The sequence below is a fragment of the Arvicanthis niloticus genome, chromosome 21 (assembly GCF_011762505.2).
Source record: "Arvicanthis niloticus isolate mArvNil1 chromosome 21, mArvNil1.pat.X, whole genome shotgun sequence".
NCBI classification, from domain to species: domain Eukaryota; kingdom Metazoa; phylum Chordata; class Mammalia; order Rodentia; family Muridae; genus Arvicanthis; species Arvicanthis niloticus.
Genome location: NC_047678.1, coordinates 16809066 through 16832283, shown reverse-complemented (window position 1 = coordinate 16832283; position 23218 = coordinate 16809066). Strand labels below are relative to the sequence as shown.

General features: G+C 44.4%; 2 protein-coding genes across 42 annotated transcripts in view; one reads left to right on the top strand and one right to left on the bottom strand.

Moving 5' to 3' along the window:
* Atp1b3 (ATPase Na+/K+ transporting subunit beta 3) overlaps nt 1-2287 on the top strand; it is a 30103-nt gene extending 27816 nt beyond the window's left edge. The window contains exon 7 of the mRNA XM_034484539.2: nt 1634-2287. Coding sequence (XP_034340430.1) covers nt 1634-1804 — 171 coding nt within the window. The 3' untranslated portion in view covers nt 1805-2287. The remainder of the gene's footprint in view (nt 1-1633) is intronic.
* A 9264-nt stretch (nt 2288-11551) lies between these two features.
* Nucleotides 11552-23218, bottom strand: part of Tfdp2 (transcription factor Dp-2) — a 139364-nt gene continuing 127697 nt past the window's right edge. For all 41 annotated transcript variants that reach the window (XM_076917527.1, XM_076917528.1, XM_076917529.1 and 38 more), the window contains 2 exons: nt 17628-17733; nt 11552-17423 (listed from right to left, as the gene is read on the bottom strand). In XM_076917527.1, the coding sequence (XP_076773642.1) occupies nt 17240-17423; nt 17628-17733 (290 nt within the window). In that variant the 3' untranslated portion in view covers nt 11552-17239. The remainder of the gene's footprint in view (nt 17424-17627; nt 17734-23218) is intronic.

Below are 23218 nucleotides of genomic sequence, written 5' to 3'. Positions count from 1 at the left end.
TTCGTACATTGTCCACATTGTTGGGTTTATAACAAGTGGGACAGGTGAATGGAGACACCATGATGACAGCATAGCGGCGTGCTCATCTAGACTGAAAGGATGGTTATTTTCAGAACACTGGTTTTGCTTTTTGGAAAGTAGTATGTCCTCTTCCCAGGCCAGATGTAAAATCTCATTATTTAGGCACAGTAGTATTTTGTGATTTTAAACGTTTGAAAAGGGTGTGCACGTGTGTGATGCGGGCACATGCCTCATTTAATAAAGTTTTCTCATATTAAACTTATTTTGAAAATTTTCCAACTCAAAATGACTAGAATAGTGTATTTTCTGAAAGCAGATTTCCAGATCCTGTATCTTACCCATCTGTGTATTTTTTTTACTCCTGTGTGTAAGCTAGCCCCCGATGATACCTCTATTGTAAAGCTTGCAGTATGTATTTCCCAGACACTAGGGTACTAATGCCCAGTGCTTGTGCCATCAGTAGATGTTAACAACACTGCACTGTTCATTTATCTGGTCTAGACATTCTTGGAATCTATCCAGTTGTCCCAGCAGTATCCTTCACAGGGGAATAAGAAGTGTCTTCCACGTGTGTGGCCTTGCTGAGGCAGCTCAGCAGCCTGTGGTCTGGAGTCACTCCTCAGCTCCCTCTGCTAAGTGCTGCTTTAAGCTTCAGAATGAGTCTGGGACTTGGCGGGTGGGAGGACTTGACAGGAGTTTGTATATATCGCAGTTTTTTTGTTCTTGGAATATTTTCTCATAATTAAATTTATTTGTATATTTTTGGAGGCGAGTGAGTCCTTATAGGAAGGGCTTTACTGACTGACTGTACTGTCTTGTGTTGAGCATTGTCTCTTAGGATGGTCAGTCAAGCTTCATGCTGTAAAGTTACACTTTGTTGTTCATCAGGAAGTGTGTGAGGAGGATATAAACTGTCAGCGTTTGTGCAAAGCCTCAGCATGTGTTGTTTTTGACAGAATCAGTTATCAGTAGATAGTAGATAGTAGACAGTAGACAGTAGACAGTAGATAGTAGGCTTGTTCCTCTGTGCTGGCCACAGGGATTGTTGCACATAGCCTGATTGTCCGATGTAAAGGTGTGTGTAAATGAAAGTCAAATATGATAATATGTAACTGAGCCCATAGCAAGTGGACACTGTCTGTGAGTATGTACGGAACATTTTACATTAGATGTACTACTTTAGTCAGTGTGTTAGGATCAGAATGCAGCAGTGCTGTAACTTTCAAGCAGTCCTCGTGCACTGCTAGGGCGGTGGGAATGTTAAACAACTGGGAAAGAAACGAGAATTGCCAGTAGTCAGGGGATCCAGAGGATGAGTCACCAAACAGGATACCCCTCAGAGCAGTGCTAAGGGAGGAGCCACAGCAAGAAGGAGGGTAAAGAACCTAAAATAATAGGCTAAGCCCAAAGACTCAGAGATCAGGTATGGCGGGCCATGTTTATTAACCCTGACCCCTGGAAGGAAGCTAAGGCCAGAGGTTTGAGAAATGTTAAGTCAGTCTAGGCTACAAATTAAGACTGTTGCAAAAAAAAGGAAAGTTGAAACTGACTTCCTGAGTGCAGGTGAAGTTACCAAAGACTTGGGACTAATGTTTGTTCGTCTGTTTGCTAGGTTGGATACCGACAGCCCCTAGTTGCTGTCCAGGTCAAACTTGCCTCTGTTGTTACCACGCAAGAAGTAACAGTTGAGTGCCAAATTGATGGAACCGGGAACCTAAAAAACAGGGATGAACGTGACAAGTTCTTGGGACGAGTTTCGTTCAAAGTCACAGCACGTGCCTAGGAATAGGATTTTTCCACAGAATAAATGTTGTGTTGTCTCCATTTTGTATCAGCTGGACCTGCCATTCTAGGATTATGAGGCCACCTTGGAGGAGGAAGTGGTGTGGTACACACTTGGGTGACATCATAACATGCTTCCAGATCATAGTGTTCCGTGTCCTCTGAAGTAACTGCCTGCTGCCTCTGCTGCCCTTGAATCCATGTACGGTCGCCACACAGGGACCAGTGAGCTCCCGATCCCAAACATGCAGAGTGGGGGTCTTGTCTTCTTCTGTGTGTAATTGCCAAACGTCTAAAGCTTCATGTGCTGTGCTGTGTAAATATTTTATGGATTTAACACTGGTAACTGTCATATTTTGATGCCAGCAAAGTTTTAGGGATAAAATGGTACCTTGCCAACATCGAGTGACTTTAGCTGCAAGAAATGTGTGAGAAGTTCTGTATGTGAGGAGGGGAAAGGAAAATAAAGTGGACCTGAAAGTACCGACTCTGCGTCTGTGTATGTGTGCGTGTGTGCCTGTCTGTGTGCCCCAGGTCTTTTACATTCTGAATTAGACTGTATCTGATTTTACTGAGAGGACAAACTTTCTGTTGTAATACATATTTAAAAATAACAATTGGGGTGATTTTGAGTGTTGGAATCAAATCTCCCACATTTAGGTATCTTAGACATATGGATGAAACAGCGTTTAAACTAGGTGAATGTGCACGGATTTTTTTGTTTTGTTTTGTTTAATGAAATTAAATTCCCAAGACATAAATTGTATAGTTTTTCAAAATGTCTTAAGTGCTTTTATTTAGTAGACTATGGACCCTAATAAAAACAAGTTGTGAAATACAAAAATTTCAAACTGATTTAAAGCTTGGAACACATGATGGAGTCTTCTTTCACATCTTGACTGGTGCCCTGGACTTGGCGTCCTTGTGATCTCAGAGGAACTCTTGCTAGAACTGTAATAACCAGAGCTCTTTCTGTCCTGAGAAAAGTGCATTCCCATTTGACCTGTGGACACACACACACCTTGCACCTTTGGGTCGGTTGGTTTGATAGCATGCATGAATGTGAACCACCGGAGCACCTGGTGAATGTGGAGGCCAGAGAAGAGTGTTGAATCCCCATGATTCAGGGCAGTTGTGAGCTGCCGTGTAAGTGCTTGGAGTTAAGACTACGTCCTTGGATGTGGTGCTCTTAGCCACTGAGCTGTCTCGTCCAGCCTCTCATTTATGTTTTTATTTCATTATCTTTTTAAAGATTTATTTCATGTATATGAGTACACTGTAGTTGTCTTCAGACAAATCAGAAGATGCCATTGGATCTTACAGATGGTTGTGAGGCACTGTGTGGTTGCTGGGAATCGAACTTAGGACCTCTGTAAGAGGCGGTGCTCTCAACTACAGAGCCCTCTCTCAAGCCCCTTCATTTACCTTTTTAAGAGCTGTTTTCATCTTGGTTGATGTGGAGCCACATTCTGAGGCTTTCAGTCGTCTGCAAACCAGGCCTGGTGGGGCAAGTACCCAACTGTCTCAGGTTGGCTATTTGGGAAAGCCAAGGAATTAGGTGGCCTTGCAAACCAGGTGGGACTTCTGTGCTTTGGAGGTGGGCACTCTCCACCTTTTCATCAATTGCCAAACTTAAAGGTAATCTTTCCTGGATTTGGCCTTTTCCTTTGTGATTTTTATGTCTTTTGATCTTGCCGGGTCTTGAACACCTGGCCTTGAACTAAGTCACTGTTCTATTGCTGGGATGAGACACCGTAATCAAGGCAACTACAAGAGAAAGAAAGCATTTAATTGGGAACTTGCTTACGATTACAGAGGTAGGTGCTCAGGTGGAAAGCAGTGTGCTGGCAGGCACTGAAACAGTACCGGGCACATCCCGATCTGCAGGCAGAAGGAAACAACTGGAATTGGCTTGGGCTTCTGAAACATCAAAGCCCCCCTCAGGGACAAATTTCCTCTAACAAGGTCACACCTAATCCTCAGTGCCATGCCCTGGTGACTAAGCATTTGTATATATGGGACTATTATTCAAGCCACCACATCCTGCCTCAGCTTCCCATATTAAGAATGTAAAGATGTAAGGATGAATGATTTGTTTGTAGCTTGGCACACACCAGACACCCACCTGCGAAACAGTTGTGAGATCCCGGCTATCTGGTCTATGGAGTCTCCACAAAGACTGTAGTGCAAGAGGAACTGCAGGTCTGTAACTGAGCTGTGCCGGACCAGTAGACCAGATCCTGAGTTGTCAGCTTTGGCTCATGTGCTATTTCCATGAATGATCTGATTAAATGTTTGTGGACTTAATAAAAACCTTAAGGTCTGGGAATGTTAGGTCAGGGCTTGCCAGTTATGTATGAGACACAATTCAGTCCCTAGTACATAGGGACACAATCACTAGAGTGAGTGGGGAGACTGGTCAAGCAGTTAAGAGCAGTGGGGTTTAACTCTCAGCATCACCCACAAGGTGGTTCACAATTCCACTGCCAGGGATCCTATACTTTCTTCGGGTCTCCTCAGACACCATGCACATAAGTGATGTACAGCCATATATTCAGGCAAAACATCTAAATACAAAAATTTAGAAAGTTTAAAGCAGAGTAGGTTTGTAACCCATAGCTAAAGTGTCATTCCCTAGAGGAGTTGGGACATAGATCCAAAGTCTTACTGGTTTTCTTCCTGGCTCAGTTTTTGGACTTGGTCCAGTCCTGACATGTCACTTCAGTTGACCTCAGCTCTTCTGGTTTGGTGGTTTTTTGTTTTTCCATCTGCTGAAATTAGGCATGCCTGCTCAACTTGAAGCATACTGCGTGATAGGATACAGCCTATTGGAGTCCATAAACCCAAAGGGAACAAGAAAGCCTAGGAGTTAGCTCAGTTACACAGAAGGCAGTTCTGTGTACAGAGCATAGAGGTGGTGAACAGGTCATTCCAAGTGTCCCTGGAACTATTGTGGAAATGTTTTGTTGAGAGGCAGAGCGAGCAGGAGCTGGGTCTGTGTCCTGTGGGTAATGAGTTGGACCAGGAATGGAGGGAGCCATGGATCAATTGGCATCTGCTCCAGGTTTTCCTCAGAACTTAGCTAAAGGCTATACACAAAGTTGTGCATTTTGCTCCTTGGCATGGCATGATTGCGTATCCAGCAGCCTCCTCTACAGGCTGTTCACTCAGACCACAGTTTGAGTGACTGGACCAAAGGGATGAAGAAAGCTTGTACCTTGGTGACAGCCCAGCACTTAGCCTGACTGATGGAGAAAGTTTGGTGTCCATTAGTTGACCGAATACATTTCTATTTACCATTTTCTATTGTGATAAAACACCATGACCAAGGAATACAGAAAGAAGGGTTTATCTGGATTTAAGGTTCCAGAGGGTGAAGAGTCCATCACAGCAGAGAAGTGGCAGGTATGGCAGCTGGAGCTCACATCTGGAACCTCAGTAGGAAGCAGAAGTAGGGATGGCTCTCAAAGCCTGCCTCCAATGACTACTTCCTCCAACAAGGTCACACCTTCAAAGCCCCCCAAACAGTGCCACCAACTGGGCACCAAGAGTCCTAATGTCCAAGGCTATACGAGACATCCTTTCAAACCACACTTGCTTTTATCATAAGGAGAGTAAGCTGCTCTGGTGACAGGAGAGAAACTGCAGAAAGGCAGTAGTTGCCTAGGGTCAGCCAGTTGCCTAGGGACAGCCGCAGTGTCCCTGAGTGGCATGGGGACAGAAGCAGGAAAGAGCTAAGGTAGCAGTGAAAAATAGGAGAGGATACAGCCAGGACTGCCAAAGGTGATGAGCAAGAGACTGCAAGCCTGGGGAGTTTCCTGGGAGCTACCAGGACTCTGAAGGCCGGGGCTCCTGACCCGAGGCTCGGGAGCTGGAATACTGTCTCACTCTCTGCTGCTGTTCCTTGCTGCTACTTGGAGCCAAGGATTGCCAGGCTACCAGCATCAGCTCACAGCTAAAAGCCTCTTAACTTGGACCCCTAGAGCCATAAATGTCTGCCGTCTAAGACCCAGACCTTTTAAGTCTTTAGTTCTGAAGACTTGGAGATAGCGGTACTGAACACAAGAACTGTTCACATGCATTCTCTACCCTGCTAGAGCAGAAGGGCCCCTGGCTCACTGATCACATCCATACAGAGCTTCCCCTTGCAAGAGACTGGACTTCTGTGAGACCCTAACATAGTCTCTGTGTCCACCTGTCCCTCTCCTGCTCAAGTCTCTGGCAAAGTGCTAGAGAAGACAACTTTACAAAGAGCACCTACTGATCTTGTCTTTACCTGTTTAGGATGGAATCATCTAGATTTTTGTAAACAGGTATGTTAAAGGATTTCTTTTCTCTCTTTTTCTTTTCTTTTCTTTCTTTCTTTCTTCCTTTCTGTCTTTCTCTTTTTCTTTCTTTCCTTTCCTTTTCTTCTTTTCTTTTCTTTCTTTTTTGAGACAGGGTTTCTCCAAGTAGCCCTGGCTGGCCTGGAAGTTGCTCTGTAGACCAGGCTGGACTTGAACTTTTAGAGATCTGATTGCCTCTGCCTCCCCAAGTACTGGGATTAAAGGTGTGTACTATCACCACTGCCTGGCTATATTAAAGGACTTTTCCTACCAAATTCATTGGTAAATACTGTTACTTAGGTATGGAAGGTGACAATGGCTTCTGATTGGAACTGGCTGGTCCTGGGTGGGCATGGGGTAGGAAGAAGCCCTTTTTGAAAATATTTGAGGTTCATGGACAAGTACACTCATATCTTCAGGGTCTTTACGGCTACAAACACAACCATTCTAGTGGGACGGGAAAGGGTGCGGTGTGCAAGGGGACCCAGGAAGCTACAAAACACCTCAGACAGGAGCCTGGCCTCTGTGCTTCCCGAGAGCACACCTCCTCTCCTTGGTCCCGCTCATTTTATTGCTATTCTGAGCCGGTCACTTTTGGAGACAGGCAAATGCCACTCTTTATATGCTCTTCTCTACCTTGGACATTTAAGGCCCCCAAATGAAGCTTGTCACCTGCTTCCCTCACCCCGAGGAAGCTAGAAAATGGCTGAGCAGGGTGAGTATTGACTTGAGCACAGGGTGAGTCTGTGGTTGGCCAGCAGCCATGATCTTTCCCTCATCTTTCAGGTGCCTCAGTCACAGAGAGCCAAGTTCTTAGGAAATCCCCATCCACCACAACATAACTATGCACCACAAGACAGGACTCCGACCAGGGTGTATAGCACCCAAGTCCACTTCTCTACTGAGAGTGGTATTTTTTTCTTTAAGTTTTGGAGGCTAGAAGCTGGGCAGTGGTGGCATTGTGCCATTAATACGAGCACTTGGAAGCCAGAGGCAAGTGGATCTCAAGGCCAGCCTGGTCTGCAGAACCAGTTGCAGGACGGCCAGGACTATACAGAGAAACCATGTCTTGAAAAGCCTTAACAGGTTAGGGGAGGGGCTAGGGAGATGGCTCACTGGGTGTAGTGCCTGCTGTGTGGGTATGAGGACCTGAGTTAGGAGGCCCAGCACCCACACAGATGCTCAGTGTGGGGCCAAGAGCACTTGTTATCACAGAGTCGGAGTTTGATTTCCAGCATCTGCACGGTAGCTTACAACCATCCATAGCTGCAGTTCCAGGGCATCCCACACCCTCATTCTGATTTCCATGCACACTAGGCACACATGGTATGCATACATACATGTAAGCAAAACACGTACTAAAAATTTTTTTTAGCCAGGCAATGGTGGTGTACACCTTTAATCCCAGCACTTGGGAGGCAGAAACAGGTGGATCTCTGAGTTCTAGGCCAGCCTGGTCTACAGAGACAGTTCCAGAACACCACAGCTCCGAATAAAATCCCTGTCTCAAAAAATAAAAAATAAAATATTTGAAAAAACCCAGGCCAGTGTGGTGGTCTATGTCTGTTATCCCAGTGGTGGGGGCAGGGGAGGAGGGTGACTGGAGGATCCAAGTACTTGCTGACCAACCAAAGCTCGAGGGACAGTGACATGGCCCCGCAGGTAAAGGCACTCCACTCCATCATGGAGACCTGAGTTCAGGCCTCTGCCAGCATCTGTGTGAAGGCAGAGAAAGAAAACAGATTCCACAAAACTGCCCCCTGGCCTCCACACATGTACTGGCACTCAAGTGCATGCATGCAAACACATACATACACACAGATATGCATGCACACACACACACACACACACATGAGAGATGTGTGTGTGTGTGTGTGTGAGAGAGAGAGAGACAGAGACAGAGACAGAGAGAGACAGAGAGAGATTTAAAGTTCTCTTGTCCCCCGTTCCCTCAGCCTCTCCACCGCTGGACTGCCTCTGTGTATGCACCACCATGTAGGATCGTGGATGGGAACTGGAATACTATAAACAGCAAATTTAAAGAGATGTCATGTGGTAACTAACCTTGGGTCTTTTACAACATTAATGGGCTGTTTTGCTAATCCACAGGTTTAGCCAACAGTGCTTTACCAACCAGGAACTCATAGCAGCAGTGGGTATCTGTTGAGGCTTGCAAATGAGATCTGATAAACAGAAAACAGACTTCTCCCACCAAGGGCTGCCAAGGACGCTGGAGCCCTCATCTTGACAGAAGCGCCAATCTCCCCTGAGGACTTGAAATCTAGCAGAGCTGGCTTCCAATTGGTAAGCCACTGCCTCCAAAGCCTACATGGCCAGAAGTCTACTGTGCCACCGTGACTGCTTCCTGCGCTTGCTCGGTCCAGGCCATAGCACTTAGCCCTCGGAGGCTCTTCCCATCTGTTCCTTGTCTCTCTTTGCCTCAGTGACTAGGAGTGGTCACAGCCTGCCCCAACAGGCACCTGCCTCCTTGGCCAAAGCCCAGCCCTGATTTGTTTATGCTTTTGCCCTCCAGCCTCTGAGAAACCTTTCAGGAAGGATTTGGGGTTGGAAAGAAGGGGAAAGCCTCTGTCTAGGCAAGCTTATTTCTCTGACTAAGCTTGTCTTCTGCACAAGTTCCTTGGCACTAGCCCAGCAGGGAGGTAGTAACAGTTGTGTTCACGCTTAGGGACCCCCAAGTGAAGATTTCCAGAAATGCCTCCTGAGAAACTGCTCAGAAGCCTGGGCATCCTCTCTGAAGACAGACTCTCCCCTAAGTGTCTCCATCTGGAACTGTGGAGGATGGCGGCAGAGCCCTGAACTTTCCTCAGCTGCTCACTGTGTCCTGCTCTGCTGCAGAAGTCTGAGCGGACAGCTCTAATGAAATACAGCTGCCGGCGAGCACACTGCTTGCCTGTTTGTGCTGGGAAAGAACACGGGTGTACTGACCATCCCCTGGGCAATATGACCTCATGATGGGGTATCTTTTCATATGCCTTTACTCTCTCAACAAGGCTTTGTTTGCCTTCCTTCCTTTTTCAAGAGAGGTATCTTATGTAGTCCAGGCTCAAACTCAAGATTTTCCCATCTTTGCCTCTTGACTCCAGGATTATAGGAATGTATTCCAATGCCCAGCTTGGTTTTGTTCTTAAAAATAATTTCCATAGGTATATATTGAAGCAAAAAAAAAAAAATCTGTCATTCTTGTTCCCATGGTTGGAATCCTTTGTGTAGAATGGCCGTTCACTGCTCTACAAGTGAAAAAAAAAAATCATGTTTGTTTGTATGACTTATGAACTTGGATGATCGGAGAAAAGGGAACCCTAATTCAGAAACGTATCCATTAGATTGGCACAGAAGCAAGTCTGTGGGTAATTTTTTTTTTTTCAAGACAGGGTTTTTCTGTGTAGTCCTGGCTGTCCTGGAAGTCATTTTATAGACAAGGTTGCTGGCCTCAAACTCACAGAGATTAGCCTGCTCTGCCTCCTGATGTAAAAAAAGCCCAGGTCACTGTGGACAGTGCTGGGCTGGAAGACAAAGGAAAAGAAAAGGGAGAGGAGGAGGAGGAGGAGGAGGAGGAGGAGGAGGAGGAGGAGGAGGAGGAGGAGGAGGAGGAGGAGGAGGAGGAGGAGGAGGAGGAGGAGAAAGAAGAAGGAGAAGGAGAAGGAGAAGGAGGAGAAGGAGAAGGAGAAGGAGAAGGAGGAGAAGAAAGGAATGAGAAAGAGAGAAGTCTAGCTGAGCAAGCTGCCACCTGAGGTCCTATGTCCTAGTGGCAAACATACAGGTTGAGGATGCAGGTCAGATAAGTGTGTGTCCAGCAGGTACAAAGCTCTGGGTTTGATCTCCAGCACTGCAACCAGGCATGGTGGCACATACCTGTAATTCTAGATGGGGGCAAGGCTACCCTCCACTACAGTGAGTTTGGGGTATATGAAACCCTGCCTTACAAAAAAAAAAAAAAAAAAAAAAAAAAAAAAAAGATGAAAAAAAAATCCAACCTGGTTATGAAAGTGAATAGGTATGGCCTCCACCCTGACTACAGGGCTTCCTTCTCAGTGCATTTTATACTCTGGTGTTTTCTGGAAGCAGGCTTAAGCAAGAGGCTGGAAAGGACTTTTAGAACAGTGGCTAAGCTTGTGACAGTACTTGAATGTGCCCAAGAACTAGGCAACTTTCTACAGCTGGGAGAGGCCAGGTGATTTCCTGCAGGCTTGGGAAGGGCACCGAATTTCCTGCAGACACAGAGACAAAATAGCCATAGAAGCAGCAGCAGAAAACAAACAAACAAAACAAACAAACAAAAAAGTGGGCTCCAGGGAGCACTGCAGTCAGGTCTCAGCTCTGCAGACCAATATCCTGTTAGCAGCAGGTCCAATGGCTACTGATGGCCAGCAGTTACCCTGCCGCCTGAGTGGCTCAGTGGTCATGGCTACAAGCCCGGTTGGATACATTAACCAAGTGCACAAGGTGGCTGCTAGCAAGCAGATGGAGCAGACCCACACCAGCTTGGACTAGTCTGGCAGGGAGTCTCCTTCCCTTATCTGGTCAACAGAAGAGCTGGGCACAAAATGGCATTCACTCCTGGGATTGTGTGACCATGCTTTCTATCCTTAAAACACTTGTCTGTTTGTACCATGTGCATGCCCACTGTTCATAGAGGCCAGAAGAGTGTCAGATTCCTAGGACTGGAGTTTGACAGTAGTAGCTGCTGCCACATGGGTGCTAGGAATGAGACCTGGGTCCTCTGGAAAAGCAGCTTGTGCTCTTAATCCAAGCTGTCTCTCTAGCCCGGTGTTTTTTTAAGGCTTGTTGTCACACTGTGATCCTTTAACTGCCCACCTCCTGACCCTGTATACAGCTTGTTGGGATACACTGGGCCATCTCCTCCCTGGAAAGATAGTTCTTGCATTAGAAGGGATTCTGAGGTGGTCCCTGAGGCCAGATGCTATTGCATTGTGGCCTGGGGACACTACTGTTTCCTGTTGTTTTTCTAACGCTGACAGTATGAGGGACTTCAGAGGGCTTCTCACCTGAGCACTGTACCCAGGGGCATCATCCTAGGAGCCTAAAGGTACTGTTTTTTTGTTTTTTTTAAAATGCTGCCTTCAAAGTAGCCTTTGAATTCATGAGTCTAACTAAGAACATCTTTCCAGGTGGTGCAGGTGTTATACACCCAGGACTATACACCCTGGGGAGCCCCTGTGCAGCAGGGGAGTGGAAGCTGAGTGGCCTACTGATCCTGTTCTCAGAGGCCTCAGGCAGTCCTGTGGAGAGCTTTGATGTTGGGGTAGCCCTTGAGAGACCCAGAACTGGGGCAAAGTGGGATGGGCTTGTACCTCATCACTAAACTAGAGCTTCAATACTAAACAGAGGGAGGTTGAGAGAACCCACAACATCCCCAGCAGCCACCAATTATGACACCAACATTATTTTAAATTATTTATTTTTTTCTGTATCTCAAATCACAGAATATATGATACAATTTTTCTCAAGCTCAACATACTCATTTCAGATGTTTTCTTCTCTTACAGCATGGACAACGATGTGTGGGTTGATGAAAAAAAATCACTCAGAGCTTATTAAAACTAATGCTTCCTAGACACACCCTGAGCTTCTGTCTGGAGTGGGTACAGGGAGGAAAAAAAATTAAATTCCCTGTCTATTCTGGGTAGGTGGTCCCTGAGCTACCCTTAGTGGAACACTGCTTAAGACTTGTCGGTTACCTACTGGAAGGCATTTCAAAAAACACAAATAATTAAGTATACAGAAATAGCTCTTCTATAAAAAATTCCATACAAAAATAATAGTATTTATGCAAAGTCTGAAATACTACAAAATAATATATTAGCCTATGTGCTTCAATTTAGGGAGGAAACTCTAAGAGGCAGGCAAGATGTGGTGTGCGCTTTCCTGAACCTCACTTAAACTACTTAGCGTGTGACACCAGGGTACGCTTCATGCAGAAAAAGGGCAAAGTCACACTGTTCTGGAGACAGAAGCTAGCGGCACACAAGCAGAGCAAAGTGTCTCCAAATGGGAAGTGAGCTACCTGGTGACTGACCGACAACCTTCTCCCTTCTGGTAAGGTGTGGCAAGGTGAATGGGAGCCCAGGCCTTCTGAGCAGTCAGAGCAGGTGGAGAACTGGTCCCATTTCTCAGGATGCTGTCCTAGTACTACTGGGAAAAACAGAATAGCAACCTGGAGAGAAGCCATTTTCATAGAGAAGTATCTGGATCGATGGAGATACTTCAGTATGAAGAAAAAACCCCCAAAATAAAAAACTGAGATTTTGAACATGGGGAAAACCAGCACAGCTTTTGTATTCAGATCACGACCAAGGTGGAACAACTGAGTCTGAAGTCAGGCACAGCAAAGGGATGGTTTCTCAAGTCCAAATAATCTGGTTGGGAACAAGCCACTGAGGCCCAGACAGCAACCCCACCTCTCACGTGCCTATCAATGTACAGACTGAATGGACCCTTGCCTGGAGCGGGTTTCTTGTGACTGTGACCACCTACATTGGGAGTCCTGAGAGGCCTCAAGCTGATACTACTTGATGGGGCTTGGGAGAAGAGATTCCCTGGGTTCCTCAGATTTTTGGCATTTGCTGGCAGGACCGGAGCCATCTGGATGAGCATGGTGAAGGTGTGCTTCGCAGCAAGCAAAGATGCTGCGGGAAATGGGGAGCTGGGTTTTGAGTACACTGCTATAGAGGCTCTGTACTTCCTACCAGAGTCAGTGGATCCCAAGAGATGGTCTCTCCGTTTTTGAGACCTCAGTAGAAAAGACACAAACCTTGACTTCCCACTGTGGCTACAGTGGCTTCTGAAGTAGCTTTCTAAGTAGGGAGGACCAAGGTCCACTCTGCTAGGATAAAAAAGTGGCCGAAGCACTGTTCTACAGGGTTTTTCTACATTAAAAAAAAAAAAAAACCAAGATATTGTCTTATCTGAGAGAACTGTACAGAACAGACAGTATAAATGTGTAGCCTTCCTCTCAACACCATGAGGGATGGCTACCCACCACATCAGTGTTTGTACCTGCCAAGGACTCCCAGGAAACATAAAATGCCAAAGTTTTCTGTCCTAAGATTTTTTTTCCCTTATCATATTATGAACAAGTATGTGTGTAGGAAAACTGGGTCCTCCAAATTAACTTCTCAGGTATTCTGCTAATATGTAAGAGGCTACTTCCTAAGGCTTGTTATAATTTATAAAAGCCTTTTAGCACTAAAATGAACAAGAAAAAAATTGAAGGAAGAATCTCTGCATTAGACTCCCCTTCTAAATGATAGTGCTTGGCTCAAGTACAGGTGAACAGGGAGGGCATGGGTGAACTGAATTCATGATCTGGAAGGGACATTTCTGAGGATCACTTAAGTGACATGTTGCAAACTCCTGGCATGTGCACTGGTCTTTAAAAACTGTATCAATGAACACTAGTGCCCAGAGGCAATTGCCCCAAGTCTATACAAATAGGGAGCCTCATTGGGAAGCTGGTTCTTAGGTATCTGGTCTGCACTCCACCAAGACAGCCCATATGCACCATGAGTATCATCCTTCATGCATCCAATTCACAAGCTTTACGTATGATGTATCTTTATGTATCAGCAGCTTAAAGATCATGTGATCTCAGATCTTGGGCCTGCAGTATAGGCTCAGCTCAAGGGGATGAGGCTCACTGGGAACTTCACGGGCTGGCTACAGTCCTCATCTGCAGGATGTATTTTAACATCCTCTCTCCAAAACAAACCATGCCCCATGTTTACCACTAAAGGAGCAAAATTCCAAGGCCTACATCACAGATTTTTTGAATGAGGACAACTCATTTTGGTTGGGCAGGGAGCTTATAAAACTGAGCAGGTTTCTGGCTTTAGGCATGGCAACAACACAAACTGCTGAAGCCATTCCTGTTGTCTGTCTGTCTGCCTGTCATGCACACACTCTGTTCAGACTGTCTCGGGGCACAAGTCACACTGTACCTGACCAGCTTCACTACCTCTGACTTAAGAACTTGATTCAGAAACAGCAGAATTAGGAATCTCTGCAGGGATACAGTGAGCCATTTCTTCTTCTGGATTATCCAACAGGGGTACTTTCTTTCTGAAGACAGATCTGGGAATTATCTTCTAAAATTGGCAGAGTTCTGCTACTGCTTCAAGTATAGGTTTTGCTAACAGGCGGAGTATTCAACATTCATTCTGGCAAAACAACAAAAATGACAGATTTTCCTCCCCACACTTCTTTAAAGCACACAGCCACCAGCCTGTTTTCTGTGTGACTGTTTAGAGGAAGGAGAGATTCAGTTGAGTCCTGTCTTTCCTATGTAAGGCACAATAAATACAAACACCGAAAAGACTTGACTAGACTTCCAGCAGGGGCACGTGACAGGAAGCCTGTTAAGCTGAGGGCTGAGCACCTCCATGTAGCCTTCTGGAGCTGTTCTTCACATGGAGGGTGCAGGCAGCCACACAGGTCATCAGGCGAGTGACAACTGACTGACATCAGTGTACAGCACTGATGTTATTGAGGAATAACAGACTGACCCTCAAGAGGGGAAAGCCTCTTCAGCTCCTCATTGAGCAGTATGACCAGCACCACTGGGGTAGGGAATGGCTGTGTGCAAGGAACCTAAGTGCCCTCCTAAAAAAAAAAACCCAGATCACGTTAACTTCCCCCCACTTCCATTTATTCTTGTGTTAAACTGATTCAGAGTTGTTGGACCCAGAGCAATATAAACATAGGTTAGGGGAGATAAAGATCAGAGTTCATCTTTTTCAATATCTCAACTTAGGCCTCCTTTTTGAGGGGGGGCAGGGCTGATCTCCTGATGTAGGCCTGGCTGGCTTCAACCCTCTGGTGACCCTTTTGCCTGTCTAGGATTCTAAGTGTTACCACCACTCCTGGCTCAGTCTAGTATTGAGAAGTCCTTAGTAGTATATCACAGCGGAGCAGGGCTGCACTTGACAGTACTACACAGTGGTAGCTAGAATGTCCAGGGGTGGGGCACACAAAGATTGAGTCTTTGGTTAGCTTGCCAGCCCCCTCCCCTGGAGAGGGCCTCGTGTAGTCTAACCTGGCCTTGAATTAACTATGTAGCTGAGATTGACTTGTAAGATCTAACCTTTCTGCCTCTGTTTCCCAAAAGCTGGGATTAGAGCCACATGCCCAAGTGCTAATTTAAAGCTCAAGTCTTGTGATGTAAAGCACAGAGCAGCAGGGGTGCAGAAAAAGGGAAACAGTTCCGTGAAAAATCTTGCAAGGATTTTGTAGTCTAGTAAAAGGGATAAGTGTAACACATGCATTTGTTTTAAATTCTGAAACATCTTAGGACTATAACTCAATATTTTGAAGACTAAAAAGCATCTTGTGGCCCTTGACATCTCCAATCTGTAGGTCTTGCTATGTTCCCAGAGACAGACATGGTAGTGATAACAGGAGGTAGCTCCTGTTGCATTCTGGGTCACTTTGCTTTAACAGCCTGAGATGTGTTCCAGAGCTCACGCCAACACAAAACCCTTTGAAACCTGCCAGGACCTTTGTGCCCCTTGAACACTCTAGGCTTGCACTACAGTTTCCTTCTGACAGAATGAGTTTCCTCTTGAAGAAACCTAAGCCATATCTGTATATTCATACGTATCAGTGTCAATGGCCTCAATAAATAACATAATTAGGCCAGCCAAAGCTTTTATGTTCAGCTCCTAACAGTCCAGTCTCAGAATGGTATCATGGACTAGAGTCTGTACCTCACCCATAGGATTGAAAAGAGCATCATTTTGGACTGAACTTGATGCAGGGCTCACAGAACCCAGATACAAATGCCTGTGACTTCAGCTGGTTTCAGAACTGACTCTCCAGCCACTCTCTGCTCCCTTTCAAGGCCTTAATGTATTGGTAAGTTGAGTTTGGCTTGGCAGTGGATGTCCATGCTCCCCTACTTGGAGAAGCAGAAATCACAGACATACTGCAGTACTTTCATGGCATCTTTGGCTTTAAGATCATGTATAATATACCATGCTAGCACTGATGCAGTCAACTGGAGTGTTCAAGGTTTTAACAAAAACACTGAATATTGAGTTAGTTTGAAATGCAATTTACCCAGGAGTAAATCTGATAAGGTCATTTTGATAATTAAAATATGGAAAAGATAGCATGTATAAGAAAGCAATGATGGCCATATTCTTGAAATAAAGACAAAAGTAGTGACATTCAGTTCATTTTTACAAATTGCACATGGGTAAAATCATACAGTACTGCAGATAACTATAGACAAGCAATTTGGTCAAAGGAATTTGTTTCTTTGTTTCATTTGTAAATTAAAAAGCTGTATGAAATGCATAGCTTTGATTAAAACTATAAAACAGTTTCCTTCTCAGTAAAACTCCAAATTTAGGACGCTGGCAAAAGACAGTGCTGGCGAAGGTTTGATGCACATGGAGACGCTACTCTAGTTTGGCTTCCAGAAGTAGCCTTAGTAACTCCTGTGCACCAATGCATTGACAAATGGTCACTTCAGTTTACTGTAAAATTCTCTACATGTCACCTAGGTACTTAAAAGTTAGCACTTGCTCCCTTCTGGAAGCTAAGGCAGCAGATGTATGAGGTGCCCAGCTAGACCCGGACTAGCTCAGCAGTTCACCCGATCCTCAGGTGACAAGGATTGCGATTATACCCCTCCCTGACTCCCACTGCGACTTTCAGGTTCACTTTGCCTAGCAAAGCCAGCTGGGTGAGGGAGAAGCCATCATCACTGCACACTGCTCCTTACAGCCACCTGAAATCTAAATGGTCACACTGGGGGTCTTTAAACTCTACCTCCCTGAAAACAAATGAACTTCATCCACTGCCACTCTTCAGAGCAGTGCCTCCACCTCCTCAGAAAGCATGCGTTGTTGACGATGTCCTGCCGCTCTGCTGCTCGGTTTTCATCCACGCTATGGCAACTTTCATTTCAATCATCTCAGCCTTCACGATTTGCTTATTGTGTTTCTCTAGTTTTCACTAAACACAAATGCAAACAAAGGCAAAGACTGAAGCAATCATTTCAAACACAAGAGCTCACACTAAAGACACACATGAGCATCAAACATTAAAACATGAGTTCTCTCCTGTCTTTATTCTGGGGAGGAGGGATCCTCCTCTTCATCTTCCTCATCTTCATCATTGAATGAACAGGGGGTCTCGCCTCGGGACTCCGAAAAGTGAGAGGCCGCACTGCTGGACTGGTGACTGTTTGGGGCAGGGAACTGCCCAGTTGTTAAGGCCACTTCAGCATCCAAGCACAACCCTTGGTTTACACTATCGAGGAAGTTAAAAACACACAGGTTCATTAATACAGGGCAGACAGTTCTTTTCTTTTAGCACACACAGGAATAAAAACTAAGGAAGTGTTGCTAGGAAGGTCTGCTTGCTATCAACCTGACCCACCTGTTACAGCAACAACACAGCAGAGTCAGATCTCCCTCTGTGGCTTGCTTTTTGCATTTTGAAAAAAATACATACCTTGACTGGGTTACAGCTGCACCAGTAGTCGGGTCTACATTTGAAACTGTTTGGGCAGAGTTCAAAAGCAGCCCCTGATTTAACCAAGAAGGTCCTGTAGAGATATCTGCAAGATCAAACACACACACAAATGTGGCCTTTGAACTCTTGTGACTGCTCTGCTGTGGTCTGAAGTAAACACAGGTTTTATGTCTTGATGACAGCTGGACAATTCTCCTGCCCTGTGAAGAACCTGGTGTTCTTCATTAGTTATTTGGGGATGGGGGTGGAGTGGGATGAATAAATTTTTGAACAAGAATAGGGAAAAAAAAAACTACAGAAAGGCAGACTCCAGAGAGGAAGAATTCAAAGTAAGGCTTTAACTACTCCCCCTTTTTTCAATGCTTTTTTTTTTTCCAAGACATTTCCTGAAATCATGTGTGAAGCCCTGAGTTGAGGTGAATAGATAAAAAAGCAGGTGCCCATGGAAGAGGTGTTGGATTCCCCTGGATATGGGAACTGTTATCTGTCCAATAGGAACTGGACTTAGTCTACTGAAAGGGAGGTGTGTACTCTTAACTACTTGGCCGTCTCTCTAGCCTTTATGTAAGATCTGACTAGGTAGCTTACGGGGTATAGTGGTAAGAATGTGGACTGTCAGGCTGGAGAGATGGCTCAGTGGTTAAGACCACCAGCTGCTCTTCCAGAGGGCCTGAGTTCAATTCCCAGCAACCACATGGTGGCTCACAACCATCTGCAATAGGATCCAATGCCTTCTTCTGGTGTGTCTGAACACAGTGGCAGTGTACTCACATATATAAAATAAATAAATAAGTCTTTTTTTTTTTTTTGGTTTTTCGAGACAGGGTTTTTCTGTGTAGCCCTGGCTGTTCTGGAACTCACTCTGTAGACCAGGCTGGCCTTGAACTCAGAAATCCGCCTGCCTCTGCCTCCCAAGTGCTGGGATTAAAGGCATGCGCCACCAAATAAATTAGTCTTAAAAAAAAAGAATGTGGACTGTCTTGGACATTTGATATCCTCATCATGAAACACCATGACTATGATGTTAATAGCCAATGCCAGGATTGAGTAATGACATAAAAAATCAGAAATATCTTAGAAAAGAACACACAGCTTTATGGATCAGGCAGATGTTCACACTTGGCACACCTTCCCCAGCCTCTCACTTTGTTCCTGAGATAGGGTCTTTCACTGAGACTTAGGGCATCCTAATTAGGCTAGGCCAGCAGACCAGCCAGCCCCAATGATCCTGCCATCTGTCTCCCAAGCACCGGATATTAGCATACATCATCACACATTACCAACTGAACCAGCTTCCCACCCTGGGGTACTTTCTTTTTAAGTGTATGCAGATGAACACAACACCAGATGCTAATCAATGATCTATGCTTTTTCCTAGCTAGTTCCCTGCCTGATGTCATGTGCTTTATCATTCCAAACAGTCCTTATTTTAAAAGGTCATGCTTTTAATGAGAGAATTTTTATAATGCAATCATATTTTAAATGTATTTCTATTTTATTCTATGTGTATGAGTGTTTTGCCTGCTTGTGTATCTGTATACCAGTTTCATTCCTGGTACCCATGGAGGCCAAAATAAGGCATTTGATTCCCTGGAACTCAAGTTTCAGGTGGTAGAGAGCCACCAAGTAGGTGGTGGGAACTGAACCTGGGTTCTCTGGAAGAGCACTGTATGCTCTTAACCACTGAGCCCTCTCTCCAAGCCTGTATTCACGGTTTTTAAAAAGGTGAGATAGCTGTCACAGGGAACCATGAGAGTATGTCCTGGCCATCTCCTTCTTCCTGACAACAGACTAATTCTTACTGCACTCTTACTTGAGTGGTTCTCCCTGTACAGAATATCAGCTCAGAGAAAACTGGACCTGAATGTCCAGGGACCTCAGAATTACTGAATGAATGTATATATAGTCTCTTTTAACAGTAGCTTTCATAAACAGTAAAAGCTTTAGAAACACAGCCCTAAAAAAACATCTCACATTGCAGGGCATGGTAGCACATACCTTTAATCTCAGCACTTCTGAGGCAGAGGTAGACAGATCTCTGAGTTTGAGGCCAGCCTGGTCTACAAAGCTAGTTCCAGGACAGACAGGGTTAACAGAAAAACTCTGTCTCAAAAACCAAAAAATAAAATACAAATAAAAAAGAATCTCATAAGGCAAAATACTGAGAAAATGTACTTTGCTCAAATAAGCTTTTACTGTACTTTTATACTTACGTATTCTATACTTTCATCTCTCTCTCTCTCTCTCTCTCTCTCTTTCTCTGGCTGTGCACATGCCATGGCACAAGTGTGAAGTCAGAGGACAATTTTAAGCGGCTGGTTCTTTCCTTCATAGATGGAGGTACTGGGGATCAAACTCAGGGTATCAGGCTTGACAGCAAACAGTTTACCCATCAAACTATCTCGCCAGCCCTTGAGGTAGATGTGTGTGTGCGCATGCGCGTGCGCGTATGTCAAGCCATACCAAAGCATGCTTGTGTAAGTTTGTGGACTTTGGAGTTGGTTCTGGCCTTCAAGCTTGTTGAAGCAGGGTCTCCTGTTCTGCTGCTGCCCTTCATTCTCCAGCCTCTACTTCTCATCTCCCTGCAGGAATTCTGAGATAAACGAGGCATACTACCCATATGGCTTTGTATGTGGGTTTTGAGGATAAAACTCAGGTTAGGCTTGTACGGCTAGTGTCTGACCCACTGGGCCGTCCTCTAGCCTCTGTTCTATACTCCTTTCATAATTACTGTGCAGAAACTATGTGTAAAGGTTAGGACCCTGTCCAGTCAGTTGATAGACCGTTCCCACATAGCAATGAGGAACTGAAGGACTACATGAATTTTACACGGGCCTTCTGAGCCCCTTTCCTCACAGGCTGAGGCAGCTGTGAAAGAAAAAGACTTCAATTCTAAGAAGAATAGCAGATTGTGAATACATTTAATAAGAACAAGTTTGAACAAGACAATGAAATTAAAGCTGGATTCCTGTGCCAAATCTGAATTAGTACACAGAACTGTGGAAACTTCCTGCTGGGTCACAGCTATTCTGTTGTGAACATTACAGATTATATTTCCTTTCTACAATAGATGTGGAAAGCCTACATTTCTTTCACATTATTTTGGGCTCTGCATGGTTGTTCTCACACTCCTGTCCAAGAGCCATCACCTCCCTCCCTTTCTATACTAAAGCCACATGTCCCTTTGAACTGAGAAGAAAATCTGTAGTCCAGTCTGCAGATGAGGTCTTGAGGAGATCAAACCACAGAGCCTGCTAATCGCCCCGTGTCTTTCCAGTGAAAATAATTTTCTTGTGATTTGCTGAGTAAGCCTTTTCATTCAGACACAGCTAGATTTCTAGTCCAGCAAGGTCACTAATGAAAACAGCAAGATCTGTGCCAGGGAACATGGAACAAAGGGAGCAGGGACCGGTGCATAAATGGACACAGATCAGTTGAAGTGCAAGAGGGAAGAGCGGTCACACTTGTAGAAGGTAGGAGGTACTAACTTAGTACATGAAATACAACATAAATCTCAGTCAACAAACTTGCTACGAACACATGGCTAAAACAAACTACCTTTCTGCTTACATTTGATTTTATATACCTTACTTAATATTAAAACTCTGTTAAAGAGATGTACAGTGATGAGCACCTATGGTCTCAGCTACTCTGAAGGCCCAGGCAACAGGGTCACAAGAGTTCAACTTGAGCCTTGACAACAGTGAAAACCCATCTTGAAAACAACAGCAACACCAACCCAAAAATGTGATGTGACATTCTAGATGAAATGTTCAAGTTACTGCTGCAGAATAAATACTGTTGGAATTAGGAAAATCTGCTCTGAATCATTAGGGAAACTAAAAATCACCGTGAGTTACCACTTCATATACTGAGGGTGAAATTACAAGGACAAACAAGGCTGGGAGGAACTTAGTGGCAGACTGTATGTTTACCATGTACACAGCCATGCAGCCAATCACTAGCACCAAAACTGAGGTGGGGAGGCTACTGAGAAGGATGTTAAAAAAAAAATCAGAAGCCTCATACATAGCTTAGGAGGACTGTAAAAACCATTTGGCATTTAAAAAAAATCCAATAGTTCTACTCCAACAAAGCTAAAAATATGTTTATAAAAACAAAATGCTTATAAAAATGTTTTAAAAGTAGCATCATTCAAAATAATCCCAAAGCCTAGACAACCTAAATGTGTACCAACTGATGAATGAGGGAAACTGTGTGACACCTATAAAGTGGGATATATATAATTATATGTAAAGTGGAATATTTGCCAATAACAAGGAATTAGTACAAGTTGAGCCTCCCTAATCCAAAAATTTCAAATCTGAAAATTTCTAAGCACTGACATAATGCCAAAAGTGTAAAATTCTATACTCATGTGATAGGCTACAGTCAAAACACAGGCATATTAAACTACCCTGGGTAAGTGGGTACAATTGTATATGATGACACATAAATCTCATGTTTAGATTTGGGTTCCTTCTCTCAAGTAACTCTATTAGGTAAATTCAAAGATTCTAAGATACAAATAAAAACTACAAAAACAAATAAAACTCCCAAATCTGAAACACTTGTGATCCTAAGCATTGTGTCTGTATAACCTGAGATACCTACCCAACACAACGGTTTGGGTAGCCTGGATAAATACTGAGTGTATTAAATATACTATGCAAAGTGGAAGAAGCCATTACAAAGGATATATAATGTTCAATCCCATTTAATATGCAATGTCCATTACTGGTAAACAAAGAAACAAACAACCCCCACCCAAAACCAAAAAAACCAACCAACCAACCAAACAAACAAAAACCCAACCAACCACCAACAAAACAAGCTAGACCAGTTGACAAGTTGGCAGGTGGCTGTAGAGAGTGCTAAATGCATGTATTTCTTGGCTATTAAAATGCCCAGGAACTAGGAATGGATGGGCACACCTTTAATCTCAGCACTGGGAAGCAGAGGCAGGTGGATCTATCTATAAATTTGATAGTTATTAGCTCGGTCTCTATTGTCAGGTCTAGGCCAGTTAGAGTTGTGTAGAGATTTTTTTTTTTTTTTTCAAAAAAGAAAAAGAAAAACAAAACAGAAAACCAAGTGTCCAGTAATGAAACAGTGGTGACTGCTGCATGCTTTGGTACTACAGTAAAGCACCACTGAATTACATCCTTAATCAAATGAATTCAGGGCTAGAGGTTGGCTCGCAAGTTATAAGCACTGCTTATTCTTCTAGAAGACCTAGGTTCGATTCCTAGAACCCACACGGTAGTTCATAGCTGCCTACAGCTACAGTCCAAAAGGATTCTGACATTCTGTTCTGGACTCCTTGGGCATGAGACGTGCATGTGGTACATAGACATACATGTAGGCAAAACATCCACTCATAAGATTTTTTAAAAAACAGATGTTTCATTTAATGAGTATTAAACTTTAATTCAAAAGCTGACGGGGAAGCAGAATACCTCTATATCTCAGGGAAAAGTATAATCTAGTAAAATCAAATTGAAAAGTGTTGGCATTATCGAGGAAGCTAAACACCCACCCAGTGAAGACCCAGCAATTTCAATCTATAA